The sequence below is a fragment of the Lactuca serriola genome, chromosome 9 (assembly GCF_051521515.1).
Source record: "Lactuca serriola cultivar US96UC23 chromosome 9, Lser_US96UC23_V15, whole genome shotgun sequence".
NCBI classification, from domain to species: domain Eukaryota; kingdom Viridiplantae; phylum Streptophyta; class Magnoliopsida; order Asterales; family Asteraceae; genus Lactuca; species Lactuca serriola.
Window position 1 is genome coordinate 6,154,446 of NC_136416.1, and position 18,813 is coordinate 6,173,258.

Below are 18,813 nucleotides of genomic sequence, written 5' to 3' on the forward strand. Positions count from 1 at the left end.
CCCTACATGCTTAAGCAGGGGCGCTCAATCTCAACCTTTATTGGCTAATGATAATAATTTTCCTGGATACATTTCAGGTTTAGGCTGCTAAACATATTGCATCCCTCAGGTTGAGCGGGGTCGTGTTTTTGTCCCATGATTTCATTGGAATAAGGAAGCCACAAATGCACTAGAACGTGTATAGGCTCAACTAAACATTTGGGTTTTCATGCAATCATCAACACAATTCTAATATGGAATCCTGATTTGCTTTTACCAAAATTTTCTAAATTAAATCCTTAAGTAATATTTTTGGTATGCAACAATTTTTTTAAAATTAGCCTAAATTAAGATTCTAAGTTTTCTAATATATGACCAACCCCACACTTATTTTATGCAATTCCCTCATTGCATACTATGCAAAAAAAATGCAAATATAAAGAGGGAATTGGAACAAACTCCCCTGGGGTAGCAGTCGATAGGTTGATACTCTCTTCTTTAGCTCCTTTTTCTCTTGACTCTAGCCATGGGAACAGCTCATCCATGGCTTGGGTGTCATGTCTTGTGTGGTTGACAGCTCGAAAATTTCACGGAACAAGCTCTTAAGAAAATCTCCAGTGGCAAATCCTCACAAAAAGTGGGTAGTTGTTGCAGTGAAAGTGCCCAAAGCAATTCTGGAAATCGAAAATTGGCAGTCTACTCGGCGAGTAGTAGCTTGGACTCGGCGAGTAGCTCTTGTCTTAGAACGATATCGTGTAATAAGTCAGGTACTCGCCGAGTATAATTACAGTTACGCATTTTTTCGGGTTACTCGGGTAGGTACTCGCCAAGTATATGTGCCTACTCGGCAAGTAAACCTTGCAGTTTGAAGAATTTTGAAAATTTTGAAAAATTAGTGTATTTTCTCATGTTTTTAAGTCATCCACCCCACACTCTAGGCATTGCTTGTCCTCAAGCAGTTATATTCTCAAAAATAGATGAAGAAAAGAAAAAAATAATGAAAATAAAGGAAAGGAAAGAAAATGCAAACTTGAAACTCGGGTTGCCTCCCGAGAAGCGCTTCTTTTTAGGGAGTCATTAGCTGGACTCCTCCCCTTCTACGTGGTTGCAATCCCTTCCAGCAGCAACAACTCTTCCATTCCTTCATTCTGGGGGACTCCTTCTTCATACTTTTTAACCCTAGGACCATTGACCTTGAAAGGCGTGCCATCTCTTGATAGTAGCTCTATAGCACCATGTGGAAACACCTTCTTCACTAGAAAATGACCATCCCATCTTGACTTGAGTTTTCCCGAGAAAAGCTTTAGTCATGAGTTGAAGAGCAACACTTTTTGGCCTTCATGAATTTCTTTATCTTTAATCCTTTTGTCATGCCACATCTTGGTCTTCTCTTTATAAAGCCATGAACTAGAGTATGCATCATTCCTTAGCGCTTCAAGAGCATTCATTTGCATTAACTGGTTGGTCTTTAGTTCCTCCATGTTGAAGTTACACCTCTTCAAAGCCCAAAACGCCTTGTGTTCTAGCTCCACCGGTAAATGGCATTGCTTTCCATAAACTAACCTATATGGTGTAGTACCAATAGGTGTTTTGAAAGCTTTCCAAAAAGCCCAAAGTGCATCATCTAGCTTATCCGACCATTCCTTGCGGTTGCTCCCCACTGATTTCTCCAAAATTCGCTTTAAGGCTCGATTTATCACTTCGGTTTGTCCACTAGTTTGTGGATGGTATGATGTGGAAAACTTATGGGTTACCCCATATTTCTTTAACACCTTTTCCAATTGGTCATTGGCAAAATGTGTGCCTCGGTCACTTATAAGGGCTTTCGGGACTCCAAATCGTGAAAATAATTTCCTTAAAAAACGCACCACCACCCAACCGTCTTTTGTTGGTAATGCTTGTGCCTCCGCCCATTTGGATACATAATCCACCGCCACTAGTATGTATTTGTTTCCTTTAGACATGGGAAATGGTCCCATGAAGTCAATTCCCCACACATCAAACACCTCGCACACTTGGATACTATGTTGTGGCATTTCATTTCGGGATGAAATGTTTCCTACTCTTTGACAAGGGTCACATTCTTTGACAAATTGGGTTGCATCTTTAAAAATTGTGGGCCAATAAAACCCAATGTCAAAGATCTTCTTTGCCGTGTAGTGTGCTCCATGATGTCCACTCGTGGGCCCGCTATGACATTGCTCTAATATTTTCCGGCTTTCCTTCCTGAATACGCATCTTCGTATGATCCCGTCCGCACAACTCCGGAAGATGTATGGCTCGTCCCAAAAGTAATATTTTAATTCGGAAAAGAATTTCTTCTTCTGTTGACTGCTAAAATATTTTGGGATGTATTTTGTAGCTAAATAATTAGCTATGTCTGCGAACCATGGCTCTTCTCCCACGGTCACCATAATATACTCGTCCGGGAAGTCGTCTCCATCTTTATCTTCTTGCAATTGCAGGTTCTCCAGTCTTGACAAGTGGTCAGCTGCTACATTCTCCATTCCTTTCTTGTCTCGTATCTCTATGTCGAACTCTTGAAGAAGTAGCACCCATCGTATCAGTCTTGGCTTGGCATCCTATTTTGCAAACAAATACTTGATAGCCGAGTGGTCAGTAAAAACAGTAGTTTTAGATAAAACCAATTAAGGGCGGAATTTGTCAAAAGCATACACCACAGTTAATAATTCTTTTTCAGTGGTGGTGTAATTTTCTTGGGCTGGGTTTAGAGTCTTGCTAGCATAATATATGGGTTGAAAGTGCTTATCAACCCTTTGACCAAGGACAGCTCCTAATGCATAGTCACTAGCATCACACATAATCTCAAATGGTAAGTTCCAATTTGGTGCAATAATGATCGGGGCATTAGTTAATTTTTCCTTTAAAAATCTAAATGCCTCTAAACACTCTTTAGTAAAATTAAATGGTGCATCTTTTAGTAGTAATTGTGTTACAGGTCTAGTTATTTTGGAAAAATCTTTTATGAAACGCCGATAAAAACCCGCGTGTCCTAGAAAACTCCTAATGCCCTTTACATTAGTTGGTGGGGGTAATTTGGAAATGGTGTCAATCTTTGCCCGATCCACTTCAATTCCCTTTTTGGAAACTTTGTGACCCAAAACTATACCCTCCTTTACCATAAAGTGACATTTCTCCCAATTGAGGACCAAGTCGGTTTTTTCACACCTAGCAAGCATTAAGTCAAGATTTGTGAGACAATCATGGAAAGAAGATCCAAAAACGGAAAAGTCGTCCATAAAAACTTCCATGAATTTTTCCACCATATCGTGGAATATGGCTGTCATAAACCTTTGAAAAGTCGCGGGTGCATTGCATAACCCAAAGGGCATGCGTCTATAAGCAAAAGTCCCACTTGGGCAAGTGAATGTGGTCTTTTCTTGGTCCATTGGGTCTATGGGTATTTGAAAATAACCCGAAAATCCATCTAGAAAGCAATAGTAGCTATGGCCCGATAGTCTTTCTAACATTTGATCAATAAAAGGTAAGGGAAAATGGTCTTTACGAGTGGCATCATTTAGCTTTCGATAATCGATGCGCACTCTCCAACCAGTTACCTTTCGTGTCGGAATTAGTGCGTTCTTTTCGTTGGTTATGACCGTCATCCCTCCTTTCTTGGGCACCACTTGGACCGGACTCACCCATGGACTGTCGGAAATGGAATAGATAATTCCCGCATCTAAGAGTTTGACGACTTCCTTCTTGACTACTTCTTGCATGTTCGGGTTTAACCTTCTTTGGTGCTATACAACCGGCTTTGCTCCTTCTTCCAGATTGATCTTGTGGGAGCAATAAGATGGGCTGATTCCCTTGATGTCGGTGATGCTCCATGCTATGGCCCGCTTCCGCTTCTTCAACACTTGCACTAGCTCTTCCTTTTCAGAATTGGACAGGTCAGCAACTATGATTACAGGTTTTTGGTTGCCTTATTCAAGGAAAGCATACTCCAAATGTTCTGGTAAAGTTTTGAGCTCCGTTTTTTGGTTCTGAATGTTGGACTCGCCGAGTGCAGGTAGGGTACTCGGCGAGTTTGTGGCTGTATTCACGATTTCTGCCTTTTCTTCAGAGGAACTCCGCGAGTATATCGGTCCTACTCGGCGAGTAGAACTGTTAGTTTGTTTTACCAATTCTTCATAATCTGCTTCTTCCAGCAGTCTTTCAATTTCCATCAAGTCTTTTTCTGGATCAAATTCTTCATCATCAGTTGTGAACTTGCTGGAATCTTCAGTTATGCCTTCCTCCAATAATTCGTCAAGCATATCGATTGAGAATGTCGTGTCGTCACTATTCCTTGAATACTTCATAGCTTGGTCTACCCCAAATGTGACTGAATCTTCTCCTAGCCGCAAGGTGAGCTTTGAGTCCCTCAAGTCTACTATAGCACTTGCCGTGTTGAGGAAGGGCCTTCCAAGGATGATTGGCACTTGTGGATCTACCTCCATGTCTAGAATGATAAAATCAGCGGTAAAGACGAATTTGTCCACCTTGACTAATATGTCTTCGCATATGCCTCTTGGGAAGGTGACTGTCTTGTTTGCCAAGTGTATTGCCATGCGAATTGGTCTTGGTTCTGGGAGATCTAGCTTCTTAAAGAATGAATATGGCATTAGGTTCACACTTGCTCCCAAATCGGCTAAGGCATGAATGGTGGCCAAGTTGCCAAATTGGCAAGGTAAAGTCAAACTCCCCGGATCACCTTTCTTCTTTGGTAGCTTATTTAGCATAGCAGTTGAGTAGTTTTCATTGAGTACTACCTTCTTCACTTCTTCTATCTTCCTTCTATTAGTGAGAAGTTCCTTAAGGAATTTTGCATACTTGGGCATTTGCATGACGGCTTCAATGAAGGGTATGTTTATTTGAAGAGTCTTGATATGGTCTAGAAACTTCTGATACTCTTCTTCCTGCTTCTCCTTCTTAGCTCGGATTGGGTATGGCATGGGAGGCTGGTAAAGTTTTTCAGGAATCTGTTCGGTGGTATTTTGTGATGTACTCCCCGAGTCCATACGTGGTACTCGGCGAGTAGGGCTGTCAGATTGTATGTCTTGGTTCTCTGCTTGCTTTTCTGCCTCCTCCTTCTGTGATTTCTTGGATGACTCAGTCTGAATAGGTGCCAAGGGAGTGATTATCTTCCCACTTCTTGTTGTGACTGTGTTTATGTGCACGCCTCGTGGGTTATTTTCAGTTTTGCTAGGAAGTTCGCTCGGTGACCTTTGGTTGATTTGTTGAGCAAGTTGCCCAAGCTACGTTCCTATATTGTGGATAGATGCTTGCTGGTTCCTAAGCATGGTCCTTGTTTCTTGAATTGCAGCATCATGGTCACTATGTCTTTTTTCTGAAGCAGCTACAAATTTGGTGAGCATTTCTGCCAAGCTTGGCTTCCTTTCTTGCACCGGCTCCTCCTTTTGGTAGAACCCTCTCCCTTTTTGCCTAAACCTTTCCTCCTTGGCTTTCTTGTAGTCTTCATAAGGGAGCCATTATTTCTTTTGTTTGCGCCAGTCTTCATCATATCGGTCTCCACTTGAGTAGCACACTTGCACCTTCTTGTTGCCATTCTCATCTAAATCACAGTCTATAGTGAGGTGAGGCCCATTGCAGTTTTCACAACCCACCTGAATAGCATGGATCGTTTGATCTATTTTATCCATCCTCCTATCCATGGTTTTTAGCATAGCCATGACCGTAGATAAGTCTTCAGTAGCTGCATAAGCGGCTCCCCTTGTGACATCATGTCTAGGGTTGTGGTATTCTCTAGAGTGTTTAGAGAATTCTTCAATCAATTCTTTGATCACCGGGGGCGGCTTCTTTGTGAGCGGGCCTTGCGAGTCTAGTAACTGCCTGGTTGTGACATTGACTCCATCATAGAAGATGGAGACTTCTTGCTGGCTGTTTAGATCATGGTGTGGGCAGTTTCTTAGTAAGCTCTTGTACCTCTCCCATGCTTCATATAGCGACTCTCCAGCTTGTTGCTCAAAGTTAGCAATGGCCTTCTTCAACTTGGCTATCTTGGAAGGTGGTAAAAAGTGATCAATGAATTCTTCTTTCATCTTGGCCCAAGTGGTGACTGATCCGGGGGGAAGTGACTTGAGCCAGTCTTTTGCAGCTCCTTTGAATGTCACCGGAAGCATACGAAGTAGCTGAGTCACGCGGGGCACATTTGGAACATTGAAGTAATCGGCTACATCATTGACTTCGTCCAAATGCTTGTCGGCATCTTCATGGTCTTTTCCATAAAAAGGTATTTCTTTAATTAAAGTTAGGATATGACCCTTTAGCTCGAAAGTAGCAGTCGTGGGAATTGCGGGTTGCACAAGTCCCGGGCCAGTGTCGTCGCGCATCCTCTTCTTCCATTCTCCCATGGGGATTTCATCAATGTTAGCCATTGTGATAGCTAACTCTTCCTCGGAATCGGTTTCGTGCTCGTATGTAGGCTCTTCTTCTTCCTCGGTCTCGTACTCAATATCTTCCTTAGCCGGTTCGTCGATTACTAAAGAAGCGCTAGATGCTCTTGATTTGCTGCTCTTCTTTTTCCCAAAAACAATCTTCAAATTGGACAAAGGTGACTTCTTTGGTGTACTCGAACTCTCCATGTCTTTTCCTTTGTTTCTTTTCAATGCGGTTTCGGGATCTTCAAACGGGGGTACCAGCAGGGTGTTTGATCCTCTGTTCATGAAAGTCCTGAAATAAACAAGATAAAAACGTAAAAAGAACAAAAAAATGTACTAAAAAAATCGAAAATTAAACTGCTAAATACGCTTGTACTCGCCGAGTAGGTGCGACTGCACTCGGCGAGTATAAGTGTAATTTTGAAAAAATTAAAAACTTAATATTAACACTAAAACAGATGCTAAAACCTAATTACTAACTACTAAATTGTAATAAATTAACTCTATGCAAGTAAACTCACACAAAGGATCGAAAAAATTAGGAATTAGATTAATTATTTAGAACCGTTCCCCGGCAACGGCGCCAAAAACTTGATGTGTGTTAGATGCACTTGTTTTATTCCTACTTTTTATTAGTAAATTTAGCACACAAAGGCAGTGAACCTATCTTTTAGTGGTATAGTTTAGTAAGTAAGGTATCGAACTCAGGGAACGAAAAATTAAACTAATAACTAATTTTAACTAAAACAATTAATGAAAGTAAAAGGTTTTTCTTCTAGTTTTGCAAGACTAGAAACTTAAGCACACTTAATTAACTAATTAACTAAAGCAAACAACTAATTCACCAAATTTGACAAAGATGTTTCTATTTAGGTTCAACTAATTCACTCCTATGGTTATTTTGTATTTATGATAGATTAATTGTTATTGGCTACCAATTATAATGGTTAGGTTCATGTTCATTACTCCTAACCCTTAGACAATCAATTAATTCAAGCAGTGATCAAGTGTTTAAACTAATTAATTCCCTAGATTAACAATTTGGATTAAATAAGATTTGTAGTGGTTAATCAATTTAGTGGTTCAATTAACCTCTTGTTTGATGGTTTCTCAAACAAGCTCACACATTAATCTAACTATTGTCTTATTAATCTTAGTTTCATAATCATTATTCCTAAGCATATGATTTAGTATTCACATAGACATATGAGGTTAACAACTAAGAGATGTTCATGCAGCTTAATTGTCTTCCAATTAACAGAAAATAATTGTGATTAATGCATAAGGTTCTTTAACAAACTTAATTTAATAGATCACCAATAAACAATTAATCAAAAGCTAAGGATTAAACCATAGGAGTTCCTTGGTATTCCCCAAACAGAAACAAAAACGTATTTAGCTCATAGTTGCAGTAAAAACAAACAATAAAACAAGTTTAACTAGATTAGACATACTCAATTCCTAAAGCTAAGTGGAATGATTAACCTAGTTGCTTTAATTCTTCAAAAGGTTGAAGATTAGAATTCCTCAGCGTCTTCCAGGGTTCTCAATCGCAGAAGGATCTTCAAAAATTGCCAGAAAAGTAGTCCCATCGGATAAAGGCTTGGTTTTTATAGATATCTCAAAACAGGGTGTACTCGGCGAGTAGCAGACCCAACTCGCCGAGTAGACTCGTTGTTATCCGTCTTAAATTAGGAGTCGTGGCTATCTTCTGGAATATTCAGCTGGACTCGCCGAGTAGACTCGTGTACTCGCCGAGTAAATTAGCTTTTGTCCCTCAATCTTCACTCTTTGGTCTTCAATTGCTTTCCCTTGTTCCCTTTCACTCCCAAGCATGTCTTTTGGACTGAAAACAAAATTTAAACAATATTAAGTACCTTTTGTCCATATTATTCACATAATTAGTTAAAAATGAATAAAAATGTGTGCTAAATAACTAACTAATTATGCACATATCATTGACTCTGTCACTGGCTACTAATACGAAAGCATATCTTGCTAACCGTTCTCAGGATCCTCATTCCGACTCACTTGAGCCCTACAGGTGGTCCTCCAATTCTGGATTCCCAACCAGCTTCTAACCATCTCGATTACATGAACTAACTGCTGGGAAGGTCCTCAAACTCCCAATTCTGAACTCCTCAACCATCAATCACTGTGCTACTATCTTTTCTTCTCAGAGGCCGCGTACTCATTCTGGGTCTACGTGGCTCTTATCCTTGTATACTCAGAGGGTTCTCTCCTACTTGGATTCGGCTAACTCCTTACTGCTCACTGGTTGAAAGGATTCCCCAACCTTCCTTCCATTAAAAGGGCAGTATGCTGTCTGCCAACGTTTACCTCTGTCAGCGCTCCAACTAACTTTTTCCAGATCCGAACCATTCTTGCTATCTAACTGAGCACCCTTCAATCCTTAACCATATTCGCTTTAGGGACTGCATCCTGAGAACCTGTGTTTGGGGTGCACATCCCCAACCCACTTCTTTACTGCCCGCTGGATACCTCACTAGAAGCTCTAAATTGTCACTACTAAGGATTTAACTGATCAATCCCAAATGATACCTTTCGAAAATAGTGAGGCATTACTGATTCTTACACATACATGCTACAGTCACTGTATCCGAAGTAACCTGATCTAGAGGGGACGACCTCCAATTCACCATTCTAATTCCAAGGTATGCAGATGGCATAAAACTCCGTCACAAGTAGGTAATATAATACCCCAAACACATATACTTATTGATATCAATGCAGCAACATAACAATAATAACATGATTAATAATTGATAGGGAGGTAAAATATACATACCTCTATCAGTCAGCGCTGCTCGAATCCTTGCTGAAATCAACCGGAAAACTCGGCTCCGAGCCGTGGGCGCCCTTGCCCGGCCCTGATGTCCGTTGGTGGCTCTCGAAGTCCCAGGGGCAGGAGCTGGCACCTGCCCTGCTGAATACAAACTCGGACAGTGGGCCTTCTTGTGGCCCCTCTGCCTGCAATGGAAACATATCGGATCAAGTCCATGGGCGATGGTAACAGTACAATCTCTGCTAAAATGGCCAATCTGGCTGCACTTGAAACATCCAGCATCGCCACAATTTCTACGCCTGCATGCACCCATGTGCGTCCTACCACACTTCCCGCATCGACTGCGGCTCTGATAGTCCCTCGTCCTCAAATCCTACCCCTTGGGCCTCTTGCCCGAACCTGCGGCTACCTGAGTCTCATCCGCTTTCCTTTTCCTTTCCGACTCCCTGCCCGTCTCTCGCTCATGCGTTACCTCTTCGACCCCATCCATCGTCTGAACAACAATTATCTGATCCTGGAGCTTCGCGGTCAACCTATCAGTGACCCTCACGACAATTTCGGGCAGATCCTCGCGAATGGCTCGCGAAACCTCCTCAACTATCCAATCATGCAGAGGTCTCTCTTGGAGACAGGGTGCCCCACTCACTCCTGTCCCCTGATGGCAAAAACTAGAAATGGGATCTCCTTTCCCGATGGATCCCTGAACTCCATAAGAATCGGGGTCTAGACGAGCCCCAATCTGTCCTGAAACTATCCCGGCCTTAAAGGCCTCAAGATGACTGCCATGAGCTCCACAATGGCCTCTCTAACCGAACCAAAAATCACTGGAGTCTGATCGATGATGTTGCGCATGATCTCTACGGAAATGAAATCCCTCATTTGATCATCAAGCTGCCCAGCTCTAGAGCCTGAGCCAGATCCCTCCCCGGCACCTGAACTGTCAACCGATATCTCGCGCAACGTCACCATGCTGAAAATATAAAACTTCCTTATCAATATACACACCGCTGGTGAGGGATTTCTCATACACTCTAAAAGTTCCCTGGTCTTGTCTCAGCCCCTCTTGATTCGAGTACAGATCCTCTGCTTTCAGTAGTACAGGCCCATACTACCTTCCACATCTATCCGTACTTTCCTCAAGAACTGCCTTGACTCCACCAAGTCACTTCTACTACTACTGATCTCTGCTACTCTCATCCTAGGCTTGCCCTAGGGAACTTCTGACTCCACCTAAACCAGTCCTCAGCTGCTGAAGGCCTCCTTGTAATGCTAATTAGCCACCACCTAAATACCATCACATGCAATGAGGCTCGGATAATCCTTCGAGTAAAAGTCTTGTCCCTACAACGGTTAAACTCAAACGAGAGTTGCACAGTAGGGCTAAATCCAACACTCTGAGATTATTCAACCCTGATCACATGTGATGTGACGTATTCACCTAATGGCTAACTCCCATCACTCAGAGTCCCACAAAGCACAAAGCAAGCATCATTCGGATAAAGGAAACATACTCAGGCAAAACTATTTTCATAACAAGAAATTGTACTAGCATACAATGCTAAGCTCATACTATCAGGCATAACCTACACAGGCTATCCTACTACTGTCTACTCAACACTAGCATGAAATTCTTATCAAGCTGAAACACATAAAGCAGGCACATAAGGCATCCTCCTAGATCCTTAGTCCTATACTAGCATGCTGTCCTACTGAGACTGAAGCTGAAACTAAAACTGAAACTGAAACTAAAACTGATACTGATAATCATAATGTAACTTGTATGGGTAATTTGGGAGTACTTACTTGAGCTCGGCTGATTGCATGCACCACACCCTTTTTCTCTTTTCAAGTTATTTACTTTCTGAATATTCTTTCCACTTTTTCTAAAACTCTTTTCTTTTCTCAAACTCCTTTTTACCATAAAACTTCTTTCAAAAATGTTTTTCTTTTGAAAACCTTTTACCGTTTCCTTAGTTTGAGTCCAGACACACTCTCAAGTATGTCTGAATCCCTCAAACCAAGGCTCTGATACCAACTTGTAACGACCCAAAAATCACGACTAAAAATTTCTTAAAAAACATTACTAAAATCATATTTATAAAAATTGTATGATAAGTCATAACATAATTTTTTTGAGTATTAATTCAAAACATAATCTCATTATCAGAGTTAAAGATTCCCAGGCTAACTGACTATGGTGTGTGCACAGCAATCTTCTCGAGCTCCTCTTTTGAAAACGGAGTACCTGAAACCAAAACTGAAAACCGTAAGCACGAAGCTTAGTGAGCTCCCCCAATCTACCACATACCATACAATAACATATAAAGCACATACTGGGCCTTGCCCACTGCATCGGACCGAGGTCCGGACTAAATGGGGCCTTGCCCCCTGCATCGGACCGAAGTCTGGAAACTGACTGGGACCTTGTCCCCTGCATCGGACCAAAGTCCGGACTAACTGGGCTTTGCCCCTGCATCGGACCGAAGTCTGGAAACTGACTGGGACCTTGTCCCCCGCATCAGACCAAAGTCCGGACTAACTGGGGCCTTGCCCCCTGCATCGGACCGAAGTCCCGACTAACTGAACATAACATAACATAACCATATCAACTAGCATGAACACACATATACTGCATACTTGATGAGATTAAAACTTAATCTTGAAGATCGATTAGATCTTAAACAGGTAAATAAAGATTAAACAGCAAGAACACGATAATAATGAACAACTCAAGAATGAATCAAACGTGTCGAATGATTATAAAACAACCCTCAGAAGAGCTCGATCAAGAACATCAACTGTAGAGGGTTAGAAGGTTTACACGAACGATGAAGAAAATCAAAGCTATCATAATTTTCTCTATTGTATTCTAGATCGTTATCTCTTAATCATCTTTCTAATATGCATGCAAGCATATTCTTATATAGTAAACCTAACAGACTCACGGTTGGACAGGCCCAAACCGGAGTACAACATAATCGGACTAATAACCGAGCCCAATGACGCAATACTTTAAACGAATCTGCAACCCAACAATCCCCCCTTTGCGTCAATTGGAGCGAGATCTTCACTTGTTACTTGGGCCAGCAGCAGCGGCAGGTACTTTCTTCTTTACAGTCTGAAACAAACGAGAGATAAGAGCAAGTATCGTCTGTCTGAATCTGATGTACCATTGGATCATATCGTTGAAGTATTTGACATCGTCCGCTGCATTCTCTTTACACCGACGGATGATCGACAACACATGCTCAAGACAAGCATTGGTATAAAGATGTTTATCCGCTAAAGCAAAGAGACATTTATGTCCTTCTGCTCTAGTGAACATGACCGAATTACGCTTTGGGTCAATCTTGCCCATCTTCATTTGATTGAGATCACTGGCCGATCCAACAGGAGATATCTTCGGTTTCTTCTTGAAGACTGTGGCAATCTCCTGATCCATCAAGGCGACCTCCATGATGTAACAAACTATCATCCTTTTGAGATGGTCTATAATTGGACCATATTCAGCTTCATTTGTCAAAAGGATATTATGCAGAACGATCCAATCATGGGGGTTGAGGTTCGGTAGATCTGCTAAGGATATAAGATGTTCGGTTCTTGCAGACCCTCTGATTACCTGGAACCGAACGTTGATGAATCTCCCTTCGGTATACGGCTTTAAAACCCGAACATTAACGATCTTCTGAGCGCTCCATGTTTGGTATTGTGGTTGAGCGGCCTTCAGATAGAATTCGATTAACTCCCTATCAACCTCAGGATTAGGATGAGGGACTTCAAAAATGTTGGAGAAGGCGTGGAAGATAAACGCCTTTCGGGTCAAGGGCATATCGAACTGCAAATCGACAGAATTGTAGCAATCGAAGGAGATCACCGGTTCGAGCCATAGGATACTAGGAGTATCTATGGCCTCCTTTATCATTCTCTCCCGAGTCCAAGTAGGGAAAAGAGTCTTCCTGCTCTCGAGGAGATCGTGGGCTTCTTTCTTCTTGCGTTCGGCTTCTTCAGCTTCTCGCGCCACACGAACATTATCATTTTCAACATTACGACTATTTTTGCGTTTAAGCAAGTCAGCAATGGTTTCTTTATCATCTTCATCTTCTTCCTCAGCTATTTTCTTTCCTTTATCCTTCACACCCGAACCCGAAGTTTGACCAGTCGGAAGAGGTTTGGTTGTGTGAGCAGCTGTTGAGGAAGGAGGTGGTTTCGATCCGGACTTCACTTCTCCCCCTTGTTTCGGATCGGACACGAAACTAGGTAGCCTTTCAATTTTGCTGAGAAGGTCCAGGGCAGGAGAAAGTTTTTCAGCAAGGGTTCGCCTCACCGAATGATTGAGAATCGGATCGTGTGCTTCCAGGATGTTGGATAGGGCAGAGTGTACATCCGAAACACATGTTTTGATAACCTCCCGTTCGGATCGAAGAGCTTCAATCTGTTGCTAAGAGTTTGAAAGATGAGCGCTCTTGACCTTGAGGGCGGTGGTTTTACTAGCAAGAACGTCCATTAACGAGTTTTCGGCAGCGAGATCCTCTTGAAGTTTAGCGAGGCGCTCGTCAATGGAGGCACGAAGGGCCGAGTTGTCGTTGCTGATGGATTGGCGAAGGGTAGCGAACGACTGCAACTCCGTTGAGACGAACGAGGCCAATTGTTGAACGATTGGTTCCAACGTTGTCTTTGTAGCATCAGCGCTCTCCTGTAAGGACTTCAACAGGGAAGAGGCTTCAGAGAATAGTTTATCGACTTTTGCGGTCGCAGCCTCACAAGCTTTTGTGGAGGCGTCTATGGCGGCAGTGGCTGAAGCGACGGAATCATGCTGAGCCCTGGAGAAGGCATCAACAATCTTCTGAAGAGCGGCTTCAGAGAGAGAGGACTGAGTGTTGGAGGATGAAGCAAGAAGCAAGTCAACCTTCTCGTTTAGCTCCTTAAGATGCTTCTTTGTTACTGGAGCATCGTCTTCGTCGTCGCTTTGAACCTGAAACGGACTAAAGTAGACCAAATCGAAGGTCATATTTTCCCCTCCAAGGAAAGGGTTATCTCCATCAGAGGCATGATCTGGAGATGTTGGGGGTGGGGAAGCTGGGGGTGTTATGGGATGTGTAGGTTCAGGTTGAGTGTTGGTAGGGGTAGTTTCGGGTGGTGGTTGAGTGTGGGTAGGTTCGGTTGTATGCTGGGTTTCGGTTGTATGAGGAGGTTCGGTTACAGGTGGTGTTTCGGTTGCATCGGTATGAACCCCCGTATCAGATACGTTGGTTGTAACCTTTGCAGTTGTTGTAGTTGTATCTGTGAAAATGGGTGGTGGTATAGGGAAAGAGGTTTTAGGAATAGTGGTAGTGGGGTGTATGGTGGGAATGGAAGTAGGGATTGTTTGAGTAGGAGAGGGAATGGGTGAGACATGAATTTCCATGTCTGGGGTAGGTGATCGGGGTGGGGTGTTGCCTCTTGGAGGGGTTTCGCCTCTTTGAGAGCCGTCCGAACCCGAACTCTCGCCTTCTGAGTCACTCGAAGAGGAAGCGATGACAAGCTTTCGCTTCGGTTGAGTCTTCCGTCTCTTCGGCTGCGGGGATTGTGCAGCTTTGGTTGGTTTCCTCTTCCTGGGAGAAGGACCTTTAGCAGCTTTGGTCACTTGCTTCCCTTTATCTGCCTTTTTGCCCCTATTAACAGGCTTGTCAGCATCGTGGATGGATTTGAGCATTTCCTGTGTGAGTTCCCTAGGTCCAGACGCCTTGAACTCCTTAATAGTCCTGATGATCCTGCTATCAGATGGAACATCGCCGTACATTGTCTCCGGAATGGAGCCAATGAAAGAAAACTTGGATGCATCTGAGACGATGATCTTCGTGGTATGAAAAGTACCGATCGAAGACATCGATGCACCGGCAGCAGTGGGAACATCAAATTTATCCATCGTCCATTTTGTGATGAGAGTCCAGAACCGGGCATACGACACCTCAGAATGTCGTGAAGAAGAAGAGAGGCTCTGGATGAGTTGTTGCCAGAGAACAAACCCATAGTCAAGATTGACACCGTTGTAGACGCCATACATAATCGACAAGAACAGTCGACTAGAACCATCGGATCCTGAGCTCCGTTCAGATAAGCCCTTGAAGAGGACTGTAAACATGCCGTTCCACTGTGGCGGCAAGCAGGATTTTTTAAACTTCGCGACGAAGGTGAGCACCTCCGTGTACCCCATATTGTAAAACATGTTGTAAAGATGCCCAATCGGAATCGTCTCCGGATTAATCCTTGAAGGGTCAGCAGCAAACCCTAGCAGTGTACCAAATCGTTGCCTTGAAATCGAGGTCTTGTGATCAGAAACCTCGAAGAACACCCTATCGACTGCTTTATCGTAATGTGCAGTCGCATACACCTACGAGAGGAGCGCCATGGGCATAGACTGAACCCTAAAAAGTGCAGGAGCAATTTGTGAATACTTCAGGCACTCCATGATCGGAAACATGTAGGAATCGTACGCCTGAGGGGTTAGGTCAATCACCAAACACTGTTGAGGGCGAATGGGAAGGATGTGTGAGGTGGCATGGACTGAGGATGATTCGGCCATTGTTGAAGGTAGGAAGAAGAAGATGAACAGTAAAAGCTTTAGGGAATGTTTGCTCTCTTGGAAATTCGGATGCAGTAAAGAGGTAAATGGGAGTGGAGACTGCCTTTTATAGTGGGTGTAAGGAGAGAGAAAAATCTGTTGAAATCTTCTATGGAAATACGAAAAGGTTTTCCGGAATGACAGATGCGTGACAGTTAAGGCATGCGATGATCACGTAGGAGAGAGAGTGTCAGATTCCTAGGAACACGCCCCCCAACAAGCGCCGTTTCAGAAGAAACCGTTTCAAATCCACACGCGCCTTTAAGTGCAAGAGAGGAACCGCTTGAAAGTCGCACACGTCCCTTTTTGACTGCCGTTTGAAATTTAATCCTTTGATCTCCCGCCTGAGTCAGCAACCCTTAATCTTATCTTTTAAATGGCATCTTTTGAATCAATTTCCCACGTGGATGATTTTTGACCATAACTCGATAATTAACCACCGAAGCAATAATACAGCCTGAAATTATTAGCACCAGAATTTTGGAAAATCAAAGATTTTCGTGCTAAGAGTGTAAAAAAAAAGAAATAAAGCAACTCTTTTTAGAAATAAATGTGATGTCAATAATGACACGAAACAAATGATCCCGGGCACGAATCTCTTCCTTCAAGATCAAGAGAGACCTTAAAGTGTTTATGTGGTTTCCCGTTGAATGACGATCAAACACTTATTAATAAATGTTGAAAGGCTTCTTTTAATTAGGCTACGTAAGGGTGGCTTTCGCTTTGATGCAACAATTCTAATCTTGAAATAAGAAAGAATGTGATCAAAGTACTTGTGAGACCGGTGTAGTCTGTTGAACAAGTAGGTAGGAAGTAATTTTAAATTGGCTTGGAAAATAGAAAATCTCTTCAAAAAAAAGAAAAACTGGATCCCAAGGGAAGAAATGTTATGGTGTTTAACAATTTCATAGGAATCACACAAAATAAAAATTTGAGATTTCATCAAGATACATCTGTCAATTCTTTGGTGAAAACTTGAGCAAATTTATTGTTCACCGTCAATTCAGAATTGGTGTTGAATTTTGGGTTTCACTCAGCTCGTAGTGGCACGAAACCGAGATCATAAACACAGTTGTTGTGTAACCATAAACCTCAGTGGTAATTTCTGAGAGTCTCAAGGGTTACGTTGATGAAACGAATGTAATGGAGAAATGTAATGGAGATGGTGTAAGAAATTAAAGTACCTCTGCTGCGAAAATAAGGACCAAGCAGAAAACTCTTATCTCATGTGAGAAGAGAGTGAGGTTTATACCAAGCTCATGATTAGAATAAATGGGATAGCCTAATTGGGAAGACATGGTTTGTTTATACCAAGTCATTAAGGCTATTATTCAGAATCTTATGAGGCTTGGGACACATACAGCAGCATGCTTCTAGGAACACTTAAGTAATCCAACAATTATATCCTCATAAACGAACGAACACATAAATAAAATAAGAAAATATTTTTGGAGTTTTTGATATATATAAAAAAAAATTAAAAGAAAATAAAATAATAAAAAAAAATTAAGCAAGAAAAGAAAAAAAATAAGACTTAGAAAGAGTAAAAAAAAACTTTGAAAAAATTTGGAAAACCGAACCCGAACGTTCGGTTGGTTTCGGTTGAGAAAAGTTTTGAAAAACCGAACCCGAGCGTTCGGTTGGTTTCGGTTTTGGAAAATTTTGAAAAACCAAACCCGAGCGTTCGGTTGGTTTCGGTTTTGGAAAATTTTTGAAAAACCGAACCCGAGCGTTCGGTTGGTTTCGGTTTAAGAAAATTTTGAAAAACCGAACCCGAGCGCTCGGTTGGTTTCGGTTTTGGAAAATTTTGAAAAACCGAACCCGAGCGTTCGGTTGGTTTCGGTTTAAGAAAATTTCGGAAAACCGAACCCGAACCTTCGGTAGGTTTCGGTTTTGGAAAATTTTAGAAAACTAAGGAATTGAGGCATGCAATCAGAAAATACTTTTGACAATAAGATAAACAACTTTGTACAAGAAATTTACAACCAAGAAATCTACCTTTGTGGTGATGAGCGAGTCAGATTATTTAACCGAACCTGAACGTTCGGTCAATTTCGCTTCTTACGTTTGTGGTTGAGAGGTATTTTGAGGTACTGAGTTTGATTCCATCATACCTAGCCCTTGTAAAATTCTGTTGAATGATGCTTCAGGAAGAGCTTTGGTAAAGACGTCAGCCAGTTGATCAGTGGTTCGAACAAAGTGTACTTCAACGTTTCCATCTTCTACATGATCTTTGATGAAGTGATACCTTAGTGCTATGTGTTTGGTTTTAGAGTGTTGCACTGGGTTATGACAGATCCTAATTGCACTTTCAGAGTCACAATATAGTGGGATCTTTTTCATATTGAGTCCATAGTCTCGAAGTTGACTCTGGATCCAAATTACTTGGGAGGTGCAGGATGCAGCGGCTATGTATTCAGCTTCGGCAGTAGACAACGACACGCACGTTTGTTTCTTTGATTGCCAGCTAACCAACTTCCCGTCAAGGAATTGACAGCCGCCAGTGGTGCTTTTCTGTCGAGTCCACATCCTCCAAGGTCTGCATCTGAGTAGGCTTGAACGAAGAAGCCTGAGTTGGAAGGATACCATAGACCTAAGGAGGCAGTTCGCTTGAGATATCGTAAAATGTTCTTCACTGCAAGCATGTGAGGTTCACGTGGGTTTGCCTGAAATCTAGCACAGTAACACACAGAAAACATGATGTCAGGCCTGCTAGCAGTAAGATACATCAGTGAGCCTATCATTTGACGATAGAGCGTGATATCAACAGCCGGTTTGTCTAGGGATGGAGTTAGCTTGGTGCCGAATGCCATTGGGACTTTGACTTTGGAATCTCCCATCATACCAAACTTTGCTAGGAGAGTCTTCGTGTAAGCTTCCTGATTGATAAAGATGCCTTCGGGTCCCTGTCTAATTTTTAAGCCAAGGAAAAAGTTAATAGGACCCATTGAGCTCATTTCAAATTTAGTCTCCATCAGCTTTCTGAATTCAGCTGTTAGGCTGGGATTCGTTGAGCCAAAGAT

The 18,813-nt window shown here is 42.3% G+C and overlaps 1 protein-coding gene and 1 non-coding gene across 2 annotated transcripts; one reads left to right on the plus strand and one right to left on the minus strand.

Annotated features, from left to right (window-relative positions):
* Positions 1-1,286: 1,286 nt before the first annotated feature.
* LOC145075293 (uncharacterized) lies at positions 1,287-5,003 on the minus strand. Its single transcript, XM_079021587.1, has 3 exons — positions 4,125-5,003; positions 2,368-2,561; positions 1,287-1,542 (listed from the first exon to the last, which is right to left on the minus strand). Exons 1-3 carry the CDS (start codon positions 5,001-5,003, stop codon positions 1,287-1,289), a joined length of 1,329 nt encoding a protein of 442 aa, XP_078877713.1.
* An 886-nt stretch (positions 5,004-5,889) lies between these two features.
* On the plus strand, positions 5,890-5,996 carry LOC145077536 (small nucleolar RNA R71). The gene has a single exon (XR_013693279.1). It is a non-coding gene; the product is annotated as a small nucleolar RNA R71 (small nucleolar RNA).
* Positions 5,997-18,813: the final 12,817 nt, after the last annotated feature.

Excerpts from the sequence above, each read along its gene's own strand:
- LOC145075293 (XM_079021587.1), bottom strand. The coding sequence starts at position 5,003 with ATGGACTCGGGGAGTACATCACAAAATACCACCGAACAGATTCCTGAA. Across the intron at positions 2,562-4,124 it reads AAGCAGATTATGAAGAATTG|GATGCCAAGCCAAGACTGAT; the intron begins GTAAAACAAACT and ends TTTGCAAAATAG. Across the intron at positions 1,543-2,367 it reads ACCGTGGGAGAAGAGCCATG|GTTAGTTTATGGAAAGCAAT; the intron begins GTTCGCAGACAT and ends TACACCATATAG.